Genomic DNA, 26,601 nt, shown 5'->3' on the forward strand with positions numbered 1-26,601 from the left:
GTACAATTAGGTAGCGATGAAAAAATTACTTGGTTATACACACACATGCAAGAGACTTGGATTGGATTCCTAGCTCCTGCCTTTGTTTCCGGCCATGACAGTCATTTGGGGAGTGAACCAGTAGATGGGAATTCTCTTTCTGTCTCTGCCTCTGTCTCTTTCTGTCTCTGCCTCTCAACTGAATAAATAAAATACTCTGATTAGAAATGGCATCCAGGGATATAGAGGCAGGAAAATGGTGCTCCTTCAGAATCCAGCAGCAGCCCTGATGGCATAGGACAAACAGGGGCAGTAGTAAAAACACTAAACAAACCACTTTGGCTTTATTCATTTCTCCTACTCCCTTCCACCCTCTCTCAAATGTCTCATATGGGAAAAAGAGTTTGACTTATAAAGTACAAAGGAGCTAAGTAGGTTCTAGGTGTGGTAACACAGAGGAAGGGTAGAGCAAACAGTAGTTACCTTGGAGAGTGTGAACTTATTAACTGTGGACTAAAGAAAATCCAAAGAACAAGAAGTCTGTGTCTAGTTCTATGATAGCAGAATTGTGCTGTTCAAGAAAACTTTAAGAACTTGAGGCCAGCGCCATGGCTTACTAGGCTACTCCTCCACCTGCGGTGCCGGCACCCGGGGTTCTAGTCCCAGCTGGGGCTCTGGATTCTGTCCCGGTTGCTCCTCTTCCAGGCCAGCTCTCTGCTGTGGCCCCGGAGTGCAGTGGAGGATGGGAGATGAGGAGGAAGCACCTGGCTCCTGGCTTTGGATCAGCACAGCACGCTGGCTGCAACGTGACAGCCGCTTTGGATCAGCACAGCACGCTGGCTGCAACGTGACAGCCGTAGCGGCCCCTTGTGGGGGTGAACCAATGAAAAAAGGAAGACCTTTCTCTCTGTCTCTCTCTCTCTCTCACTGTCTAACTCTGCCTGTCAAAAAAAAAAAAAAAAAAAGAACTTGAAGCACATTTTAAAAAGAAGTGAGAGTTCAGAGTGTGCAACTATCCTGTTTTGCTTCTAAAAGGCACACACATGAATTAGTTTCCTAATCTGAACAGGTTGATTAGAATAAAGTCTTTGGAACTGTTTGAGAATATGTCAACCAGACTCAACTACTCTGTCTCTGAACACTGTACATATAACCCTAGAATGAAAACTATATCCCTATGTGCAGATGATACTGGGACATATTTTAAATTTCAACATTTTCCTCAGTGACAGGTTATCTTTTTAAATATAAAGGCTATATTACTGATGTTCCTTATATATCTAGGCATATAATACCCATTATCAAATATTTCACATAGTATGTGATCTCATTTTCAACTCTCAGTTAAATATTTTGATAAGATTTGAATATAGCTTAATTTAAAACTTCAATATTATCAAAATAGCAGTTCCTCCAAAGTAACACTGTCACCACATGAAATAGATACTCAGCTATGTGAATACCCATCTTGTGGGGTCACATTAGCTATCTTTATCAGTAAGGTACAATTTTGTCATCGACTAAAACTAAATCTAGCCCACTCTAACACTGCAGAAGAAACCAAAAGGAAGGCATTCCTAAAGAGCAGAAAATGAAGACTGTGTTCATGTCACTCATCTCCCTGCAAAGTCCTGCCCCTCTAGAGTGCTGAGCAAACAGATCTTCCTCCTAAGTACCATTTAATTTCAATTACCCCACTTGGTCTCTTCCAGAGTCTTGATAAAAGCCTCCACTGTAACCACCCTTATCAGCTGCGTTCGTTATTTCTAAGCTTCTCTCTCCTGCTAAAACAGGAGCAGTACGGTAGGAGGAGTTTGTGTGTTCATCCCTTTGGGTCTATTAGTTTTAACACAGGGGCTTGTCTACAATGGAAGTACAAGAAAGATATGCAGAATGACTGAAGATAGATTCTCTTGAGTAGAGAGAGAGAGACAGAGAGACAGAGCTCTGAAAAGTACTTGAAAGCCCTGGATTCAAAATAAATAAGAAAACTAACTGCTGCCACTGTGTCCCAACAGGCAAGGCAATGTGTATACAGAATAGACAAATATTAAAATTCAATTTCTAATAAAATTTCTTTGAAAATTTATCCCTTAAACCATACTTTTGAGTATAACAACCTGCTGTGAAGTCAAATATCAGATAATGAAAATTAAATGGAATTCAATATATTACTATTAAGCAGGCTAGTAAATAAATACAGAAGTTTTTGTAAATTTAAAAAAAAATTCTCCACTTTTGAACATGTATGCAATATTTCCTCAAATTACTTCAGTAGTATTGACCAAATACGTAAGTGATGTTATGTATTTTTACCACCACACCTACAACACACAACACACTAATATATATTACCAACAGTGACCCACGACACTGACAGGAAGGCATTTCAACCTGGAATACAGCGACAGCAAAAAAAAAAAAAAAAAAAAAAAAGAAGAAGTCTGTGTAGGGGAAGGGGCTGATTCAGAGTAGCTGGTTCTATGTTTCAAAGGAATGCCTGTTTACTCAAAGATAAACGCTGACACGCCTTGGATGATGGGGCTTATGGCTGACAATGTAAATAAACAAGCTTGAACAATTTTCCCCCTACAGCCTGGCAGAAGATAATCAAAATGGCTTGAAGTGGTTTGTGAAGGAAAGGAGTTCACACTGTAACAGTAGGGTCAAACCATCTTGGCTAGTTAATTCAAGACTATAAATGCAAAAATAAGTTAATGTAAGGCTACAGATCCAAAACTCAGCTAATTTTTTTAAATGGAAGGTAATAATTTCAGAGTCCTAAGTAATCAATTATATAATTCAGAGAGATTATACAATATAGAAAAATAGATACTGACCAGTTCTACTATCATTTGTCAAGAAGACATGTTCATCATTCAAAAATGTTTCTTTCTCCTCCCCAAAGTGTCTCCACTGTGGAGATTACAACAAAAGGTAGTATTTTGTGTATGGTTTCTGAAAACTACAAGGTCACACACATTGTGCTTCCTGAAGTCATAACTATCAAGGTATGGTGCTTCTGGAGCAATTACAGAAACTAGAAATAAGAACATCTGATAATGAGATTGTTAGACTCAATATAAGAACAGATTATATAAAAATCCACTCTTTATAAGCTACAGGTAATTGTAGATAAATCAGATTCTTAAAATACTCATTTATTACCAATTTAGAACTATAATTTTTTTTAAAAAAAACTTTTTGAGATAAGGGTCAAATTTATCAGGTGAAAAAGTTGATTGAAAGTTAAAGGAAACTTTAGAGGGAAAGGACATATGAAGAAAGAAAATTTGTTACCTACTAACTACATGTTACGTAATGGGGCCAGGGGTTCCACACAATTTATAGGTGACTACAACTGTATGACATAGGTGCTATTAAAAATCTCATTTTACAGATGAGGTAATTAGCAATCAGAGAGGTTAGTTGCCTTGCCTCGGGTTATATGTTTAGTAAGTGGCAGAGCTAAGATGTCAACTCTGTCTCACTTCCTTGTGCTTTTCCCATCTTGCTTCCCTAAATCATGTATTTATTCTTAAGAACTTACAAAGTTTGTATCATGTAATTATAGATGCACAACAAAATGCAGGCAACAAAATGAAGTCAGGAAAGCAATGCTATCAGAAAAGAAAGCTTAATTCTAGTCCCTGCTTCCTCCTCTGCTACCTACTAAGGCATGAAACTGGAAAAATAATTACAATACCTAGGCCTTAGGGATTTCAGATGGTGGCATGGAGAGGGGAAGGTTTCAGGTTGATCCCCCTTATCTGTAGTATAACTGCCAGATGAACTGATTCCAATCAGCCCATATTATTAAACACAACAAAATAAAATTTTTGTATGAGTCTGACTAGAACCCACATTTCTGAATTTTAAATCTTGTTGCCCAAAGAAGGCTTGTGTCCCACTATCACTCTCTCCTCTAATACTTTGAACCACTGTTTATTATTTAAATGAGATATATGACAATCTTACATATGAATATAAGAGATACTAAACCAAAAAAATGTAAATGATGGGAAGGTACTTCCTGCATCTTCTCAAGTTATCGCTTACTTACAAAGATACATAATAATCTTTACTATCAAGAGTTGAAATCATTTTTAAAATATACTCAGCAGTTCAAGAGAGTATACATTAATGTGTATTTTTTTTCTTGTTTAAGAAATGATTTAACTTCTAGATTCAAAAGGCTAAACTAACTGTACTTTGAAAACTTCTCCCTGGGAAGGACCAAATGGCTGCTGCGGAAGATATTCAGGTGAACATCTCCCAACACAGATATTAATTTGAATAGCTGTTCACAACCTAAGTCACCTTCACAAAAGCCAAGGAAGCAAGGTGACCACAGTGCCTCCTTTTAGCATTCTAATAAGAAGGCACTGAAGAAGGCAACAAGGGGCACTGCGGCACAGGGAGTTAAATCACAGCTGATCTGGGAGCTTAGGTTAGTGTCTCAAGTGACTGTTTCCCAATCCAGATCCGTGCTAATGCAGCTGGAACAGCAGCAGATGATGGTCCAAATGCTTGGGCCCCTGACACCCCTGTGGGATATGGAGGGAGTTCCTGGCTCCTGGCTTTGGTCTGGCCCAGACCTAGCTGTTGAGGCCATCTAAGGAGTGAATCAGAGGATTATAGGTCTGTCTGATGCTCAGCCTTTCAAATAAATCAGTCAATCATTTTTATTTATTTATTTTTTTAAGGGGAAGAAGGAAATTTTTACTACATCACTCTTTCCCATGCTCCAGGCAGCCTAGTCCAGAGAGAAACAATTACTGTCTGGGGAAGAGGGAAGTCCAGACCTTAGGCTTGAAACTCAGCCCCAGGCTTGCGACTGAAATCTAGACTCAGAGGACGCTGTGGTCTCTGCCTCCTGGACAGTACTTGCAGTCTGCACCTTTGGCTCCTCTTCAGCCATGCACTCCTGCCTCAAACTCCAGGCCCTGGGCAGCAGGGCAGTAAAGTGAGTTAGGACCTTGCCTTGAAGCTGCTTACCTTCAAGCAGACAGCAAAGACTTCAACTGCAAAGGAGTAGGGCAGAAAAAGTGAGATAAGTGACAGTCCCACTACAGTGGCACCAGCTAGACAGCAGAGGCTCCTATAATCCGATCAGCATGTGAGACAGAGACAATCCTGCCCTAACACCAGGTGGAGGACTGCATCCTGTTAGGAACAGACAACTCTTTCCGCCTGCATCACCTTTAGCCTCTGTGGGCTTGGCACACAACTACGAGATAATGCCAACGTACTCTCAAAATGGACAGCCAAGAGATTTCCCCCATCCCTTGTTCCCCGACCACAGGCAAGCAAGCAGCAAGCCATCAGGGATTAGGGCAATAACGTGAGCACAGAACTGCATCACAGATCTCGTAAAACCATCGCTTGGCAGATACTAACAGTCCCAAGGTCAGTCTTGTACACAGAGGACCAGTCCTTGCCCCAAGTGGAGACCCACAGCCCCAGTGAATTACACTTGTATCCAGACCAATGTCACATGTGGTTGGTTGCAGTGGTCTCAGATGGCAAGTCCATGTCAGCGGTTGGCAGATCATGACAAATTGGCACTTGACCATACCCGATTCTGCACTGGTATTTGCAGGCTGTGGGGATAGGTTTGATCTAGCACTGCAGCATAGGTGGCCACAAGACTGCTCATTCCAATCCTCCCTCAACCCCCAATGCCAGGCAGTACAACACAGAGAGAGTAACTGGGTCAAAAAAAAAAAAAAAAAAAGCCGATGAGTATCAAGACATTGTATGGATACATGGGACTGGCACTCCAGGAACCCCTGAATCCTTGCTGGACTTAGTGCTTCTGTGACAGCAAATACATCCCTGCCTACATGAGCATCTGAGCACCCACTTCAGACCTCTGGGCAGCATTCCTGCACCTCAGGCACAGTGGACCGAGGGATGGCACCCTTGTGGCCCTGACCCTGCCATATGAGCTGCTACCAAGACCCATGCATTCCTCCTAGGACTGAGAAGGGTACCCCACGTCCCAACTGCCACTGTCATCCATTGCTATGAAAGAAGACATTGGGAGACTTTACAGCATCCAAATGAAAATAAAGCCAAAATTCTTTTTTTTTTTGACAGGCAGAGTGGACAGCGAGAGAGAGAGAAACAGAGAGAAAGAGAGAAAGGTCTTCCTTTTGCCGTTGGTTCACGTGGCCGGCGTGCTGCGGCTGGTGTACTGCGCTGATCTGAAGGCAGGAGCCAGGTGCTTCCTCCTGGTCTCCCATGGGGTGCAGGGCCCAAGCACTTGGGCCATCCTCCACTTTTGAACATGTATGCAATATTTCCTCAAATTGCTTCAGAGGTATAGACCAAATATGTAAGTGATGTTACGTATTTTTACCACCACACCTACAACACACAACACACTAATATATATTACCAACAGTGACCCACGACACTGACAGGAAGGCATTTCAACCTGGAATACAGCGACAGCAAAAAAAAAAAAAAAAAAAAAAAGAAGAAGAAGAAGAAGAAGAAGAAGAAGAAGAAGTCTGTGTAGGGGAAGGGACTGATTCAGAGTAGCTGGTTCTGTTTCAAAGGAATGCCTGTTTACTCAAAGATAAATCAGTAGATGAAAGATCTCTCTCTCTCTCTCTCTCTCTCTCTCTCTCCTTTCCTCCTTCTCTGCCTTTCAAATAAATCAATCACCTTTTAATTGTTTTTAAATTTATTTTATTTATTTGAACAGCAGAATTATACAGAGAGGAGGAAGAGCCATCCTCTGGTTCACTCCCGAAATGATCACAAAGGGCCAGGGCTGGGCCAGACCAAAGTCAGGAGCCAGGAGCTTCTTCTGGGTCTTCCACATGGATTCTGGGGTTCAAGCACTTTGGTCTTCTTCCACTACTCTCCCAGCTGCATTAGCAGGGAGATGCATTGGAAGTGGAGCAGCCAGGACTTGAACTGGTGTCTATACAGGATGCTGGCATGGCAGATAGCCGTTTTACTGGCTGTGCTTCTCAAATCAATCTTTTAAAAAAACATCTGAGCCAAAACAAATGAGAAGAAATTAAAAAATATATATATATGTGTGTGTGTGTGTATATATATATATATACATATATATATATATATATATATATATATATATATATATAAAATTCGATGAAATGTAACTTGGATTTTGAAGACAAGTTCCATGTGGGAGTCTGGGAAGAAACTCTTGGCTTTGGTCTGGTCTAGGCCACCTAGGCAGTGAACCAATGGATGGAAGACCTCTCTCTATCTCTCTCTCTCTCCCCCTCTTCCCTTCCTCCCTCCCTCTCTCCCCCCCTAACTCTTTCAAATAAATAAATTTTTTTAAAAAGTTTTTTAAAAAAATTAAGTTATACATGACAAACCCACAGTCAACAGCAACCCGAATAGGGAAATAGCAGTATTTCCTCTAAGATCTGGAATCAGACAAGGATGTCCACTCTTGACTGTTCTTATTCAATATAATACAGAAAGTTTTAGCAAGTGCCATTATCCCACAGAACAAAATAAAAGACACATAAGTAGGAAAGGACGAAATCAAGTATCCCTGTGTGCAGATGATATAACTCTTTACACAGAGTAACGTGGACTCCACCAAGAGACTATCGGAACTGACAAATGAATCAGTAAAGCTGCAGGAAACAAAATTAAGACCTAAAAATCAGCAATAATTTTATCACCAACAATGAGCTCATTAAGAAAGAAATTAAGAGCAATCCTATTCACAAGTTATAAAAAAATGAAATATCTTGAAATAAGCTTTAATTTAAAAAAAATTTTTTTTGAGAGAGAGACACAGATAGAGACAGGCAGCTCCCATTTTCTGGTTCAATCTCTAAATGCCCACAACAGAAAGGGTTGGCTCAGGCCTAAAATCTAAAAACTCAATCCAGGTCCCGGAAATGGGAGGCAAATTACTTGAGTCATTACCAGTCCCTCCAAAGGTCTGTATTAGCAGGAAACTGGAGTCAGTAGTGAAATCAGGTGTTGAACCCAGGCACTCCGAATGGGACACAAGAGTCTTTATAGTTTAACTGTTAGGCCAAGATCCGCCCTCCCATCACCCAGAATAAATTTAACCAAGGACAGCTACAATGAAAATTACAAAGCACGGATGAAATAATATGAAGAAGACAAAAGAAAATACAAAGTTCCGCTCTGTTTGCAGATTAGAAAAATTAATACGAGTAGAAGTCCATGTTACCTGAAGCAATTCACAGATTCCATGTAATTACCACCAAAATAACAAAGACATTTTTCACAGAACTAGAAAAACCAATCCTAAAATTCATATAGAAACACTTTAAAAGAACCCAAATAGATAAAGATATCTTGAACAAAAGAGTTGGAGGCATCACAACATTGGATTTCAAGACATATTATAGAGTTACTGTAATCAAAATAGTATGGTATCAACATAAAAACAGACATGCAGACTATAGGAACAGAACAGAGACCTCAAAAATTAATCTACAAATCTATAGCCGATTGCTCTTTGACAAATGTGCCAAAAACACATACCAGAGAAAGGACAGTCTCTTCCATAAATGGTGCTGGAAAACCTAAACCTAAATATCCATATCCATGGGGCTGGCGCTGTGGCGTAGCAGGTAAAGCCACCACCTGCAGTACCGGCATCCCATATGGGCACTGGATCCAGTGCTGGCTGCTGCACTTCTGGTCCAGCTCTCTGCTATTTCCTGGGAAAGCAGTAAAAGAGGGCCAAGTGCTTGGACTGCTGCATCTGTGTGAGAGACCAAGAAGAAGCTCCTAGCTCTTGGCTTCTGATCAGTGCAGCTCCGGCCATTGTGGCCATCTGGGGAGTGAACCAGCAGATGGAAGACCTCTCTGTCTCTCTCTGCCTCTGCCTCTCTAACTTTGCATTTCAACTGAAAATAAATAAAGCTTTAAAATAAAAAAAATCCATACCCAGAATCCAAAATTTCAGACGTGCCTCTCACCCTAATCTAAAACCAACTCAATGGACAAGAGATCTAAATGTAAGAACTGAAATTATGAAACTACTGGAGGAAAACATAGGGGAAACACTGGCAAATGTTAAAATTCTTTTGAATAAGACCCCCAAGAGCACAGACAGGAAAGGAGAAACAGACAAATGTGATCATCGCAAACCAAGAAGCTTCTCTACAGCAAAAAAAAAAAAAAAAAAAAAAAAAAAAAAAAAAAAAAAAAAAACACACCAAAAAAACCCAAATCACAGCTGACAGAACACAGTTAGAAGCTATGCATCTAACAAGGGATTATGACTCAGAACATACACAGAACCCCCCAAACTCCACAAAAACCCAAACAGTCCGGTTAACAAACGGTAAAGAATCTGAATAGATATTTCTCAGGAGAAGAAACACAAAAAGAAAACAAAAACATGAAGAAAGTTCAATATCACCAGTCATCAGAGAAATGTAAATCAAAAGCACAGTGAGGCTGGGAGGGGTGTGGAGGGAGACTGGATAACAGGTACCAAATGGAGACAGCAGGAATGAGCTCCAGTGTTCACAGCACAGCTCTCCTGTCCCACTACTGCTCACAATAGTTATTATACACCGCACAACAAACCGGGAGAGAGCAACTAGTAGCTACCAGCACAAAGCAAAGCTAAGGAAACAGAAAGGCTATTTTCTTGGTTTGATTGATGTATGCTTTGTATATGTACTTAAATACTGTACCATAATAGAATTGCATGCTAATCAAAAATGTTTTAATAGAATAATAATAAATTTACCAAGGTAGTCTCTGACTCAGTGATATGGAGAGGGAAGCGATTTTGGAAGCTCTCTTCAATATGAAGAAATTAGACCACCACTATTTGAAGCCAAGTGCCTTTTACTGTCTTTCCTTAGAAGGGATAAAGTAATAGATATGGAAACATTCCCTTTTATTCTTCAATAAAAGTTTTTTGAAATATGAGATACAATATTTCTTCAGAGTAAAACACCTGTCAGAAAGTATGAGTACTTTCCTTAAAAAAAAAAAAACCAGGATTCACAAATATGTCTTAAGAATTAAGTCTGCAGTCACCCTACTGTATCAGTTGCAAGTCTTATTTACTAAAGACACGGAGAAGTATTTCGTGATCTCCCTGCATTCAGGAACTTTTATTTTTTTTTAAATTTAGCATCAGAGTCCCTAGCTAAATTATTATAATAGAACGTTGGCTAAGACTTATAATTGAACATCATTAGTTTTTATTATTTTGTGTGTCTCTTGAAGTCAACATCACATTTACAGATTATTACTTCAAAATTATCCAATTGTCAAAATCCAGAGGATAATACATTTTTTCCTAACAGCACAGCTTGGGAAAATATACTCATCAACGATGCCAAGTGAAATTAAATTAAAAAAATAGAGTAAACTTGATGATCGACTACCATATATAAGAACCTAGAAAAGAGTTAAATATAATTTAAAATTTATTTTAAAGCAAGATACAATAATTTGTATTCTATCCTATGCCATTTATGCAATGCCAAGATGATGTGTGAAAATGAAGGAGTATTTTGAGTTTCCCAGAGAATGCCAAATAAGTGGTCTGAGTTCAATCTAACTAAATTGCCTAATAAGCCAAGTTTACTATGGCTTTTTGGCTATATAAACAGAACTAAAATCTATCAATAAATGAGACAAAAATTAAGTTATTTTCTATATTGGGAAGTATGACATTATACTTTTAAAAACCTTAAAGAAAAAGCATTACATGAATCAAAAACCAAACAGACTTCCTAGGAACTTTTGTAGAAAGTTATAATCTAATCAAAAATATATTTAGAAGCATAGAGTAATAAAAGGAAAGTTTAAAAATGTTCACCTTCAATTTATTTCATAGGTCACTGTTATACCATCTAATAAGATAATTAAAAACATGCAAGCAGCTGGTACTACAGCTAAACAGATTAATGTAATAGTCTGTAGTCATATGTGCTGGCAAGGGCTCGCCTCTTTTGGCGAGGAGAAGGTCAGTTGCCCTTGGGAAGAGGAGGGGAGAATGGAGAAACAATATTCCTTCCACCATGTGGCCATGTGGGCTACATTCACTAAGTTAACATCCACTGCAGCACACACAGGAAACGCTCTCTTTTCCTTCATATTTGGCAGTATCCTCTCACATTTAACGTGACAAAAAAAAACATGTAACATTGGTCTGTAAAACCTGTTAGGATGTATTTCATAAAACTAATAATGTATTCTTAATACTTATAAATTTACTATTTTAACACAACGCTGCAAATTAGTTAGAAGCCAAATAATTAAATTTTAACCAACACTTCCAAAGCAAAATGTGGCCTAATACCATTCAGGCATTATATTACCCCATACAAATGTTTTAGGAGTTAAACCCAGTTGTGCTCTACCTATCTGAATCAATGAAGAAAAACCACAAAGGAATACAAATCATAGTAAAACCTCGTAAGCCATAAAATAAATTTGTGAGCATTAGCCATATGAAGCTATAGTTAGGGTCCATGGATTTTAAATTTCATAATTTATGTTATAGTTCCAGGTATCACCTCTAAACTTACACTAATAGTATCATATGTTCCCTTACTTTTTACACATATTTGCTATATACAGAAAGCTTGAAATAATATATCAGAGATTTAGAGTTTTAATAAAAGCCCCATGTTAAGCTAATTCTTAGCTGCCTTTTGGATAATAAAGCTATTTCCCTATAAGTCATACTGCTTGTCTTTTCTTGTTGGCTTCTCTAGCCTTGTACACTATAAAAGTTTCCTACAATATCAAATTGTTAATGATGATGACAACGATGATGATGACGGAACAAACTGTAACATAAAAGCAATTAATCATTATTTAGCATTTACCAAGTGAACATTACCCCATAAAACTCCTCATGGCAACTCTATTTTATTATCCCCATTTCCAAAGTGAGGAAATGGAGGCAAAGACTGTCCAAAGTCTTCAAAATATTTAAAGCAACACACTATGTTTAGATATTATTTTAAAACAATCTCAAACTACGCATCCTTAAAACTAACAATCTAACACTATAATATAAAAATAATGAAAAAAACCCAGTGATTTCCATAACCAAAACATGACAGAATTCAAAAATTAGTAAAACTTCAACATATACTGAAAAAGGTACTTGTGTCAGAGGGTGAACACCAAGACATAAAGCTTTCTGCTTGCATGGGGTTACTGCAAACAAATAAATAATACCATGGCTCCACAGGCAGATTTTCAAGAGACTTTATTTTACATATTTTACCCTAGTACTTAACAGAGTTGTGGGGAGGAAGCAAATCAGACAATATAATGCCCTTTTTACAGATGAGAAACTAAAGCAAATCTACTCTGGACATAAGCTCTAGTGTGTCAGTGACAGGCGTAGGCCTGAGCTGTCTGATTATTAAGAAAAGTTAGGATTTCTGAGGCAGTTTAAATAAAGCAGAGCTGTTACACAAAAGGACTTCCGAACATGGGAAAATTTATGTGTTTTCTAATAACTGGTTACTAGTTGGTTTAAAAGAGCTATAACAGCAACAGAAAAATAATTTTCATTTTCTAAAGCAAATTTTACTAATAATTCTGTTGCTATTTAATATGATCCTGCTACATTTTTCTAGGTTTTGTCTATTAACATTAATAAGAAAATATACACCAGAACTGTGCTTCTATGAATTCTACATTTAACCCAAGTGTCAAATTCACAATTAAGCTCATTATATTATAAGAGCTACTGCCTAGTGGGTAGAAAAATATTAATTTCACACCTTAAATACTATAATACTATTTAATAGCAGTGTTAGCCTGCCAACTATTAAAAGCCTGCTTTTACATAGTATACTGTATTACCTGAACTTTTTATCTTGTCTTTTTTATTACAACAATAAATTAATATGCTAACATTACAACAGTGACAAGCATTGATTAAAAATATTTAGTGAACAAAAATAGTATTTATTGTGCAAAGTGACCTTAGGAACTTTTCAAAACATAATCTTAATACAGTAATACAAATATTCAAGGACAAAATAAACTAAAAGACAACATTATATCTTCACCATACAACATTTCTCTTTATATTATGTCATCATTTTTTATAATTAAACTCAAAATGAAACTGTAAGACGGAATTCACCAGCAACATTTACACACATATGAAGACATTCTTCTGCCTCTGAAATCCATGCTCTCCCTCCATTTTGACTTTGTGATTTTTTTATCACATTGACCCTTACTAATAGTATTGCCATCATAGAGTTCACATATGTTATCATATTAACATTCCTCAGTTACATGCTAAATCATGAATATTTATTTAACTATCTTCCACATTGATGTTTTTGCTTGTTGTGATCTGCAGTGACAGGTTCAGATAGGGGAATCTCTCTATTATTGAACATATCAAATTCTAAGCTTTGTATTGACCTTTAGGACTTAAAGTAGGATTTGGAGAACTACAGCATTTATAACGTAGGATGGGCACAGTGAAAATACCACCACAGTATAGGCGCTTCACCGCTGTGAGGCTGCCCTTCCAGAATTCCACAGGCACATAAGCCTTTGTAGAGTCTGTGACACTTGAACGACTGAATATTTACACTGATTCCAACTGGTATAAAATAAAGACGTCAAGTGTTTCAATTATCATCTCATTTCTGGAATTCATAAACAAATTGTAAAAATTTTCTCATTTGCCACATTCTGAAGTGCTTCCTGTATACAAGGCACCATTCTACACATTAAGGCCAGCCTGGGATCTGAGGAAACAAATGACACAGTCTCTGGAAGGGAGATGGAATATGGATACAAATAAAAGTACAAACTACCTAAGTACAGATTCTCCATATTTACTATAGAAAAGAAGATACAGTTTAATATTCAAATGAGTTTCAAGGTACACAATGATTCTCACATGTATTTTATAGAACTGGTAGACAAGCAGCAGAACTAACGCACCCTAAGGACAATGAGCTCCAAGTTTTTCTTCAGAAATACACGTGGTCCTCTACAATGCTAAAATGTACTAATACTGAATCTGTACTTTTCTCTTCCTTAAAAACAAAAAGTCAAGATCTTATACAACTTGGTTCAGTACGTAAATTCTCAAATAATACTGAAAATACTTTATGTTTTGCTTTTCCTGGGTTTTCTTGTTATAAAGGCCCAAAATTCATAAACATTTAATAAAGAAAAAAATCAAGTTATGAAGTGAATGGTAACAAAAACACTAAATAAAATACTTATTTCTTTACTACTGAATCCTTTCAAATAATTACTATTTGAGCCATAACTGCCCTGTTTGCTGAAGAGCCCTAAAAGGGCATTAACAAACAGCACTTAATTCAATCATATTTGCATTTTAACCTTTCTTAGGTACTCCAAAAGAAGCCTTTAGTACTGTAACAAATATATGAGAAAAACAAAAACAAATTATAATGAAGGTTAATACGACATGTACATTTGTTCTAATTAGTGTGCTATAGGATAAGAAAGCAACAGATATCTGACGTAAGCTCATTTACAAGAATTTGGAATACTACATTTTCTGTTACTCATTATTTCTGCAGATAATCACATATCACAGTTAAATTTACATATTATCACCTTTTAAAAGCACAAGTCATAATTCCTTGCTATTCTAAGATATTGGATCTTATACATTATCTTATAATATTATGAATCTCTGTATTTACCACCTACCTATAAGAATTAAAAGTCCCTTCAGAGTCTAAAGTAGAACTTGTTCTTCTTCCATTTTTATTTGAATCTCCTGGAAAAAAAATTTAAAAAAATGCACTAAAATAACAGAGATTACAAAGCAATATTTCAGTTAAGAAACAGCTGTGTAACAGTTCTATGCAGTATATTAGCCACAACATATAGGTCCCCTTGCCCCTCCCCTAAATTATCTTCTGTCTCAAAAGTGTTTTAGGAAAAATACTCATGTTGATGCCAAAATATAAACGAACAGGACTCCAAAATTGTATAATAATGCTATCCATGTAATCACTAATAACAATAAATGAAATCACTAATAACAATAAATAAAAATACATTTACTAAAGAAACTTAAAATCAATCAATACCCCAATATAAAATATATATTCTTATTGATAGAAATATAATAATTTAATTCTCAAAATATATATTTCAAAGTTTAGTTATTAAAAATAGTTCACCATGATTAAACAGATCATTTGTTCTTCAAGACAAATTATAAAACTGACAGAAAAACCTAAAATGCATAAACCATTTAGTTATATGCTAGCATTTTCATAAAAGAGAATTTTCTGTTGGTGATCAAGTCACCATGCTAACAACTGGGACAGTTAAAAAAAAAAAAAAATCAGGCAGAGAAAAGACCTGGACAGTTTTCTAGTTCCAAATTTTTCCATTTGCTAGAAATTGAAGAAGCAGAGATGAACATAAAGCAGATTAGGTAGGCAATGGTCAAAAATAAATTTTAATGAACCTCTAATACACTTCAGAGGTTTATCCAAAAATTTATGTTTTAATTGCTAACTTTACGATGAAAAAACAATAACACCAAAAGGTATTCATGTCTCCTGCAATACTATCAAACATCTAGAAAACATATTTTACTCAAGAAACGGGAATATTCATCAAATAAAGTTAGAACAAATTCGCACATATCAGTTTAAATTGTATAGAATAAAAACAAATTTACTGAAGCAAATGCAAAAATGCTTACTAATGTCCCAATGTAAAATATTTGTTCTTTCTGGCAGAAATTTAATATTCTAATTTTTAAAATCCATATTTCAACATTTAGTTATGAAAACACTGCATACTATTAAAGCATCGTTTGTTCCTCCAAACAAATTACACAGATAAGAATCTGGTTTTAGACTCCAAATTCCTACAGTGTAATTTCCAAAGATCAGGATACACTCATTCTTGTAATATTTAAAGCTTAATAATTTAATGATTTATCCAATTTTATCTTATGGTTTTAATCCACTCTGAACAACTGAACATGCCACTGGAGATCCTCACAGTGGTCCTGCTGAAGTCAAATAGTAATTACAGAGCTTTCAGTGTAAAGACGAGATTATTTTTAATTATTGAGTAGAGTACTTAAGGTACCATACTTATATAATTATGCTACTCATTAAATGGTTACTGAAAGCTGAAATGTAATTTTAATGGTAGCTACCTATTTTTCTATACACATTTATAGCTGACAGATTAGTCAAGAACGTTCGCTCTCTTCAACATCTTTGCAGCTGTGCCAAAGTAGTCAGGAGGATGGAACAGGGATGTGCCCACTTACTGAACCTTCACCTCTAACTCATTTTGCAAGGTACACTTTCAGGTTTTCTTTCTTCTTCCTCTTTTCTTTCTTTCTTTTTTTTTTTTAAACGGTGGGGTAAAAAAAAAAAAATCCTAGGATGGATTACAGCACTAGTAAATGATGACTAAAAAAGTTAAATATTTACAATTTAATCCAGCTGTGTATGTGTTGTTGCTTAGTTGAAAACTTAGGCAAAGTACACGTCACTTTATTTTTAAAAAATTAGTAGTATTATAATGAACCTGAAAGAGCTAAAGAAAGTTTAGGCTTTGTCTTGCTAAATGAAAATTTCCAACAACATATTATTTCACACACTGCAGACATTTCCTGTGAAATATTCCATACTCAGCACAGAATAAACAGTATGATATATATTTAAAATATGAACCTTCTCTATCCTTAAAATTAAGGATTATGATTATTTACATATAACGCATCTCACCATTTCTTCTTAAAGCTTATATTTATCAAATCAAATATGAGATCCTTCAAATAATTGAGACTTGATTTTTAAGAGTCTTTATCATGCTAAGAAATTACAAAATTACAAAGGCCTTCTCCAGTTTATAACTGCTACAAAATGAAAATATCACATTAAATTTAACTTTCAAGGTACAAGAGATGGCAATAAGGAAAAAAAGCAGTTTTTTTTTTTTTCAAAAACATACCAAATAAGGAGCGCAATCGTTTCACTAACCATATTAGAAAAAATATTTCAGAGTTTGCTATATGGGAAAAAGGCAATAAAGTTTTGAAGCGGGAAAAACTGCTTTGTTTCCTCAATCCTCTAGTTGAAATTAATTATAGCAAATGTTTATGAAAACATCTGTTCCTCACAGTTATAAATTCTTAATTTTAGTATGGATGATTCCAGACTCTTATTTTGGAAGGAAACTGTCGGAGTATTGAAAGGTTTACAAAAGAACAGACAGAACTTGTAATTCTGGAAAATTGTACATACAACGTGCTACATCCTGTAGAGATTTCGTGTGTGTGAAACATTTGGAGGGGATTAATACTGGTAACCAGGAGAAATCAAAGACGAACAGAAAGGTCCATATTTCATCTAAGCTGTTATATGATAAAAACATATTTGTGACACAAGAGAATACCAACTAAGAATTACAAACAAATGTTGCTTTACTTCTGAATCTAATTTCTAGGTAAGCATAATAAAATAAGTAATAATTTTATCAAGGATTTAAATAAGTGTAATGACAATACAATCACGGGAACATATGTGTAGTGTTGCCCAAAAATAACAATAGAGGGTGCAAGAGAGTTTAATATGATGCTTTTCATTGCTATTCCGATTTTGAACTAAGTTGTCAGGCAGCCATAATTGTAACAAGAATGCACAGGCTGTTTTCCAATCATACTTTACCTAAGGAGCTTTAAATGATCAAACAGCCCCAATATCTAAAAATGTTTTAAGATAACACATTTCACTTGTTTGAGTAATAATTTAACTAACAGTAAATTTCTAGAATACAACTGTAATTTTAAAGGTATTTCAATAAGTAATGTAAAGTAGCCACTAAAATAATCTGGATACGGGTCTTTATGCATTTTAAATGCATGCATAAATAATATATACTACACATATTAGATGTGTCACCATATATGTAAAAACACAACACTTTTTCTAACTAAATAAACAGTTCACCAATTACTTATGGCCAGAAGTTTGAAATTTACATAATGTTTCTTTTTTTTTTTTTTAATTTTTTTTTGACAGGCAGAGTGGACAGTGAGAGAGAGACAGAGAGAAAGGTCTTCCTTTTGCCGTTGGTTCACCATAATGTTAACTGCTAAACAACTTTGCAAAATAAATTTATAACATTCATAATTAAAATAAGTTGGCTGATTTGAAAAATACATGTTAGTAAGTTGTCTTGGCTTAAATGAGAATACAAAAAACACAGTATTTTACAACAGTCATTTCTAACATATTTTTAACAAAGCGAATGGAATTCAGACTCCTCCTCTGAACTGAAGTTAAGTTCAGCTAAGGGCATTTGCAGGTTTGATCAGTGCAGTATTAAATCATGGTAAACAATAGGTTTCTGCAGTCCGTTTTATACATAAACATCTGTCTGCTTCTAGGTTAAGTTAAAAACAGCCAGAACAACACTATAAACTAAGTACACCCACTCAAATGTGCCTTCAGTTTACATCTGAGAACACTGGGTGTTAAGAGTATCACTTCACACTAGCTATGAGTTCTGAAATCTAATACAGAAATAAGAAAAGACTTAATCCCTGAATTGTTCGAGGATCATCACCAACTGTGTATGCCACGTAAGAATAAGAAGAGAAAAACGATCTGGTTCAAAGTAAGATGGAAACAAAGTCACAGGTTGATGGCATAAAGACCCTAACGGATTTCTGTCTGAATTAAATTAACTGCAGTGTTTTAGTTAAGATTATGAAATCCCTAATAAAGTGAATGACTTTAGGAAATCTCTCAGAAAAGTATATTCCTGTGCTGACATACAGAAAAGGCAAGGACTCAGCAACATCCATAAACACACCAGTAGCCAAAAGAGGGACATCACCTCACTTTAGGAAGCAGAGTAACTGTAAACCTTAGTAGGCTAATTATTTATGCGAACATTCCAGTGGTACCAATTAGATTTTAAGAGCCAGTGCTAGGTCAAGATATGAAATTTTTGAATTTTGTAATTTCCCATTGAGTATATTAGTTTATCTGCATTCTAATGATTTAATGTTCATAATTGTCTAACATTTAAAATTTTTATTTTTCAGATAAAGAAAGGTCAGATATAAAACAGAAATACAGCGAACTATTTTAAATAAAAAACACTTCTGGGTAGGCCATTTTAATTTTAGAAGACATCTTGTAATTCCTATTAAATAATTAACAGAATCAGTTGTTTAAAAAAGAAAGCAGACTGACATCAGCAAAAAGGCAGAGTATGAAACTCCAAGTACTTGTCCTCCCACAGAAACACTGAAAGACAAGCAATTAATCAAGCAAACTTTGTCAAAACCCTGAGAAACAGTCAAAGATTTACAAAAGCCAAATGAATACAGAATCAAGAAAAAGAGAACTTGAAAATTCCGTGGCGTTTCTGACTTGCCCTTAGCCCACCCTCTTCCTTGGCTGCAGCAGTCTTCAAGAGGGAAGCTCACACACCCAGCATGGGAGTCTGGTACCTGGTTCCAGACAGAGCACAGCAGATCATTTTGTAAGTTGTTGTGCACATCTGCTTGAACCTGTTCAGGGGCAACCTGAAGGAGTAACCAAAAAGACATTTCTCTTTGTTTAGGCAACTTAGAAGAAAGCATTAGGCATCACTGGCACATACTGCAAGGCAAACTAAGAGCCCAGGGATGCCTGGGGCAACAGATTACAAATGAAACACAAAACAGACCAACCCAATGCCTGGGAGCAAAAGCCAGTGAGAGTTTCTTTGGGAAATTAGGACATTCAGAAGGACTCATACACATGGGAGAATGCAGAAGGCCATGAGTCTGCCCAGAGTAACATGCATGATCAGAAGGAAACAGAGAGGACAGCTTCCCAGCAGGAAGGGGTGCAGGCCTGTGCTCTGGCAGCACGGCCAACCTACAAAGACATGGTGCCACTTGGTTTTCCTGTACTAGGGTTTTGTTGTGATTGCTGTTGTTCTTAATAGCTCCTGACAATCAAGGATATCTCTGGTAAACACAAGAAAAGAAACAAAGACCTCAGTCACTACATATGACAATAAGTATTTTCAAAAAATAGTTTGGGGAAGGCACTAAGCAAATGGACCACTACACTCTTCAGCAATATATAAAAGGGGGCCGGCAAGTGGCACAGAGGGTTAAGCCACCACTTAAAATGCCAGCACCCATATCACAGCGCCAGTTTGAGGCTTGGCTACTTCACTTCCCATCCAGCTTTCTGCTCATGTGCCTGGGAAGGCAGTGAATGATGGTACTTTGAGCCCCTGTCACCCAGGTAGGAGATCAAGCTCCTGGCTTTGGTCTGGCCCAGTGCTGGCTGTTGTAGCCATTTTAGGAATGTACCAGTGGGTAGAAGATCTCTCTTTTTCTCTACTTTTCTCTCTCTCTCTCTCTTTCTCTGTGTGTGTATGTGTGTGTATGTGTCACTCTTTCAAATAAATAAATCTTAAGAAAATATAAAATCAGCAAACCTCAGAGCAAGAGGAAACCTGATTTCCATACTCAACAAATAATAATAGTCCAGTACAAAATTTTCTACAAAACATCACAAAATATATTCAGAGAAAATGGAAGTATGCCGCATTCAAAGGTGAAAAAGGAAGACACAACCCATTCGTAAGACATATAGAAACCATATTTACTAGAGAACAGTGTATAAACAATTGTCTTACAGAAGTCAGAGAACAAAGAAAATATAAACAAAAAATGAAAGGAAATAAAGAAAGTAATGAATTTACAAAATGAGACTATCAATAAGAGATATTTTACAAAGGAAAACAAATTCTAGAGCTGGGGGGGCGGGATTAAAATAAAAAATTCACTAGGATTCAAAACAGATGTGAGCAGACACACACATCATTAGCATATTCAAAGACAGGAAAACTGCAATCATCAACTTTGAGGAACAGTAATAAAAAAGCACCAAGAAAAGTGAACAGAGTCTAAGAGACCTGTGTGACATCAGACACAGACCAACCCCCAAGTGATAGAAGTCTCAGAAGTAGAGAGCGAAAAAGGCAAAAGAATACTTGAAGAAATATTGGCTGAAAAATTCCCAAGTTTCAGCAAAGATAAAATTCTACAAATCCAAAGAACTGAATGAACTCCAGGTAGGATGAATTCAAAGAGATCTACATTAAGACATAGTATAACAAAACCTCTGAAGGGTAAAGACAGAGAATCTCGAGAGAAGCAAGAGAGAAGTGAGTATTACCAACAAAGTAAGACTAGATGATTTTTTTCATCAGAAAACATTCCGACCAAAAGATCTGTATGCAAGGTGGGTGTGGGGGAAGGGCTGCGCTGTGGCATACTTGGCTAAGCCCCCGCCTACAGTGCCAGCATCCCATATTGGTACTTGTTGTCTCCCGGCTGCTGCTTCTTTGACCCAGGTACCTGCTGATGGCTTGGGAGAGCAGTAGAAGATGGCCCAAGTGCTTGGGCCCCTGCACCCACATGGCAGACCTGGAGGAAGCTCCTGGCTCCCAGCTTTGGATGAGCACAGCTCCAGCCATTGCGGCTATTTGGGGAGTGAACCAGTAGATGGAAGGCCGCTTCCCCTCTCTCTCTCTCCTTCACACCCCTATCCCTGTAACTCTACCTCTCAAATAAATAATCTTAAAAAAAGAAAAAAAAGAAAAAAAGGACTGCTACAGGGGGCCAATGTTGTGCCATACCAGTAAAGCCATTGCCTGCAGTGCCAGCAACCCATATGGCTGTCAGATTGAATCCCAGCTGCTCCACTTCCAATTCAGCTTCCTGCTAATGTGCCTGTCCACTGGGAAAGGAGGCTACTGTGACACAGAGAATGCAGGAGAAAATCCTTTTTTCCTACCCTCTCTTTTCATTGGCAACCTTGTGATGAAGCCAGATTTAGTTTAAGAATTACACTGCCATACTGGGTGGGTGGTAGCAATACAGCAGGAACCTGAAATTCTGAAAAATGATAGCACACATGTAGGAGACCCAAAAGAAGTTTCTGGCTCTCAGCTTTGGTCTGGCCCAGCCCTGGCCATTGTGGCCAATTGGGGAGTGAACCAGCATATGGAAGATCATTTTCTCTGTCCCACTCTCTCTCTTTAACTCTACCTTTCAATTAAATAAATGACAGTGGGATGACATATACATCCCATTGTACTTCAAAAATTTAGTGGAAAAAAGAAATTAAAATAAAAGTTAATTTTGGTGCAAAAATATTTTTAAATCCATGCATGCTTTTTCATAACTCACATTTCATGGACTTTTTGAAGAACCCTTATATATATGGATTTCAATATTTCTCACACCAAAAATTTATCATTTAATTCCATGTTCCATAAATAGTTGAAAATATAATTGTATTTAAAGTATTGAAAAAAGAAGTCATCTGACCAAGAATTTCATATCTTGCAATACATTCCTTCAGAATTTAGGAAGAATTGAAGACTTTTCTAGACACAAAAACTAAGCTTGATGCTATGAGACACACCCATAAGAAAAAATAAAGGACATCATTCAAGGGTCACCCTTCCTGTTGAAAAGACAGACAGCAACTCAAAGCTGTGGAAAGAAATTATGATCTTTGGTAAAGGTAAACATATAAGTAAATATAAAACTGTATAATTATACCTAAGGGTCATACACTGCTTTAGTTTGTACAAATTTCATTAACAATAATTATTAATTTATGGTATCAAAAACATAATTTGTGATAACAAAAAAATGAAAATGAGGAGGGAGGAACAGAGCTGTATAGAAGCAGATTATTTAGTAACCAGTCAGGCCGGCGCCGTGGCTTAACAGGCTAATCCTCCGCCTTGCAGCACCGGCATACCAGGTTCTAGTCCCGGTTGGGGCAATGGATTCTATCCCGGTTGCCCCTCTTCCAGGCCAGCTCTCTGCTATGGCCCAGGCAGGCAGTGGAGGATGGCCCAAGTCCTTGGGCCCTGCACCCGCATGGGAGACCAGGAGAAGCACCTGGCTCCTGGCTTCGGATCGGCACGATGCGCTGGCCGCAGCGACCATTGGAGGGTGAACCAACGGCAAAAGGAAGACCTTTCTCTCTGTCTCTCTCTCTCACTATCCACTCTGCCTGTCAAAAAAAAAAAAAAAAAAAAAAAAAACCTGTCAAGTTAAGCTGACATCAGTTTGAATTAAATTGTCAAAATTTTGGGTGTTATATGTAATCTTCATAATAACCAAAATAATCACACAAAAGAAAATCAAAATCAGTCATTATTTAAAAATCAATTAAACACAAAGAATAGAAAGTAATGGAGAAAATGGGAAGGTATATGGAATAACACATTTAGAAAACAAAGAGCAAAATGAAAGAAATTCTCTTATCAGTAACTAATTTAAATGTAAGAAGACTAAACTTTTCAGTGGAAAGGCAGAGGTTAGAAGAGTGGACTCTTAAAAAAACATTATCTAACTATAGTTGGTCTAAAAAAAATACTAACTATACTTAGGAGATTTAGTTAAGATCCAAAATTAAAAACAGATTGAAAATGAAAGGACAGAAAAAGATAGTTCGTGTATTGCACACAAAAAAATAACCAGAACAAGATGGAATGGCTATGCTAATACCAAACAACACAGACTGAGTCAAAACTTGGAAAACATCACTGGGCCAGAGCTGTGGCATAGTGGGTAATTCTGTCACCTGCAGTGTTGGCATCCCATATGGGCACCAGTTCAAGACCCAGCTGCTCTACTTTAGATCCAGCTCTCTGCTATGGCCTAGGAAAGCAGTGGAGGATGGCCCACGTGCTTGTGCCTCTGAAATCATGAGGGAAATCGGAATAAGCTCCTGGCTTTGGATTGGCCCAGCTCTGGTGGTTGTGGCCATTTGGGGAGTGAACCAGTGGATGGAAGACTGCCCCCCACGCCTCTGCCTCTATGTATTCTGCCTTTCAAATAACTAAATAAACCTTTAAAAATTAAAAAAAAGATATCATATATGGATAAAAGGACCAATTTATCAAGGAGATACAACAATCATAAACATACATGCACCAAACAATAGAACATGAAATATATTAAGGAAATATTTATAGAATTGAGAGAGAATTAATAGTTGGTGATTTCAATATACAATTTTCATTAACAGATAGAACATCCATGCTAAAGAGGAATTAAGAAATAAATGACCTGCCTAACTCTTTAAATAATCAGATCTGTGTGAATACAGGGTCTCCAAGAAGTTCATATTATGCAAAGAACTATGGGTGGATTTAAACTTTTTTTACACCATAATGAAATTATCTTTTAATTCACTTTTCTCAGAAACTTTTAAAGTCCCCCGGTATATGAAAACAGCAGTAAATAAAATCAGAATATGTAAACAAATCAATTAGATATAGAATCTTCTACAGTAAACATATTAGACCATAAAGTAAGTGTCAAAATATTTCAGACAAAATTGGGAGCAGCTTTCAGGGTAAGATGGCCACAGACAGTATCAATATATTTCAAAGACTGAAATCCTACAAAGTATCTTTCCTGATCCAAAGGGAATAAGAAATCAATGACAAGTCAAAAGTGAAAAATTCTGAAATATAATACAAATATGCCTATAGGACAGAAAAACAGATGGACAATGGATGGATAGATGTACAGATGTATACAAAGACAGATACATACACATACACATATAGTGGTTTTAGTTTTTAAGGAGAATAAAAATGCTTTGAATGAGCCCTAGTTAAACTTAAAAGGTTTTTTTCCCACCCCGAGATGAAAACTTTAGTGAAATGGTAAAATTAAACTGCCACATTCAGTTTAAAAAAGCCATGAAGCAGGACCATCATGATTAAAAGCTAAGGCACAGGCAAGGCAGATCTGAACACATGCTTGAGGAGAACATTCGGCCTAGCATTTGAGACACAGGCTGGGATGTCTGCATCTCATAACGAAGTGGAGGGGTTTGGGTCGCAGCTCCATTCTCAATTACAATTTTGGTGCACACCCTGGGACACAACAAGAGATGGCTGAAGTGGTTATTTACTTGCCACCCACGTGGGAGACCAGGATGGAGTGCCTGGTCTCTGGCTTCTGTGGGCATTTTGAGAGTGAACCAGTAGAAAGGGGCTTTTCTCTGTCTCTTTCTCTGACTGCCTCTCTAATAAAATTTTAAAAAAACCTTTCTTCAATTTCCCAAAAATGAAGATAACTAGCAATTTATATGACAAAATGGGATTAGGAAGAACAAAGGACATAAATGTATATAGAGTGCTTAGTGCAGTATATAGTACAATGTAAGTCCTCAATAAAGCTATCATTTTTATGAGCATTTTACTCAATATATTTATAATATTGGTTCCAATGAAAGAATAAAAGTAAAAGACTCTTAGTCCTGTAGGAAAAGAATATATTTACTCCTTAAACACCTAAAATAATGAAACATTTCCACTTCTTTATTCTTAATAAATAAAAGGCATTATTTCTGATACTTTAATGACCAAAACTTTATTTTGTACATTACACAAGAATGATGTGCCAAACTTGTGTGTCCTTGTAACATCACTCCTGTCAATGGTCATACTAAACATCACAAGTGACACAAAGGAAGAGAATGGAAAATGATACAGCAAATTTAATAAAATTGAAATCTAAGACTTTAACTCATCAAATTAGTGAGCTTAATACACACACACACACACACATATAGATAAATGTTTCTTGGAACTGACAAAATACAGATAAAGAACTAAAAGTATATTCCATCTAGTAATAAAAACAACATATAAGACAGAAAACAACATTACACAAATATTAGAATAACCCAATAGAAAGTTATGAGAAAAATTCATTAATGATTCTGTAACTAAATGGTGCAGTGGGTTAAAGCCCTGGCCTGAAGTGCCGGAATCACATATGGCTGCCAGTTCTAGTCCTGGCTGCTCCTCTTCTGATCCAGCTCTCTGCTATGGCCTGGGAAAGCAGTGGAAGATGGCCCAAGTCCCTGGACCCCCACACCCACATGGGAGACCTGGAAAAAGCTTCTGGCTCTTGGCTTCGGATCAGTGCAGCTCCGGCCGTTGTGGCCATGTGAGGAGTGAGCCAGCAGATGGAAGACCTCTCTCTCTGTCTCTACCTCTCTCTGTAACTCTGCCTTTCAAATAAATAAAATAAATCTTTTAAAAAATAATATGTCTCTGATGGTTTGAGTATGTAGCTTTAAGTAGAATTACCTAATTTAAATTAACATCTAATAACAGAAAAGTAAATATTTCTATTATATCCATCATTTTTCCAGGTACTCTATGGATCTCAAAACTGTTTTACATCTTAGGAAAGACAGAGAGAGAGGCAGGAGTGGGGGTAGGGAAGGAGGGAGAGAGAACGATGAATCATGCAAGAACACAGAATTCTAAGGAAACTAATGTCTTTGGCTCCACCATCTACATATCCACTACAAAAAGATGATGAGATCACTCTAAGTTCACAGCAAGTGTGTGTGTATGTTTGGAAGAGACAGAAAGGTTGAGGCGGCTGGTGTTGTGACAGCAGGAAAATCCCCTACCTGCGATGTCAGCATCCCATTAAGACACCAGTTTGAGTCCCATCAGCTACAGTTCTGATCTAGCTCCCTACTAATGGCCTGAGGAAAAAACTGAAGACAGTCCAAGTATCTGGGG

At 36.8% G+C, this 26,601-nt stretch overlaps 1 protein-coding gene across 1 annotated transcript in view; it reads right to left on the reverse strand.

Moving 5' to 3' along the window:
• The window catches only part of TBC1D5 (TBC1 domain family member 5), a 625,580-nt gene that overhangs the window by 283,048 nt on the left and 315,931 nt on the right, over positions 1-26,601 (reverse strand). The window contains exon 5 of the mRNA XM_062215140.1: positions 14,671-14,740. Coding sequence (XP_062071124.1) covers positions 14,671-14,740 — 70 coding nt within the window. The remainder of the gene's footprint in view (positions 1-14,670; positions 14,741-26,601) is intronic.

This window comes from Lepus europaeus, chromosome 2 (genome assembly GCF_033115175.1).
Source record: "Lepus europaeus isolate LE1 chromosome 2, mLepTim1.pri, whole genome shotgun sequence".
In the NCBI taxonomy this organism is placed as follows: domain Eukaryota; kingdom Metazoa; phylum Chordata; class Mammalia; order Lagomorpha; family Leporidae; genus Lepus; species Lepus europaeus.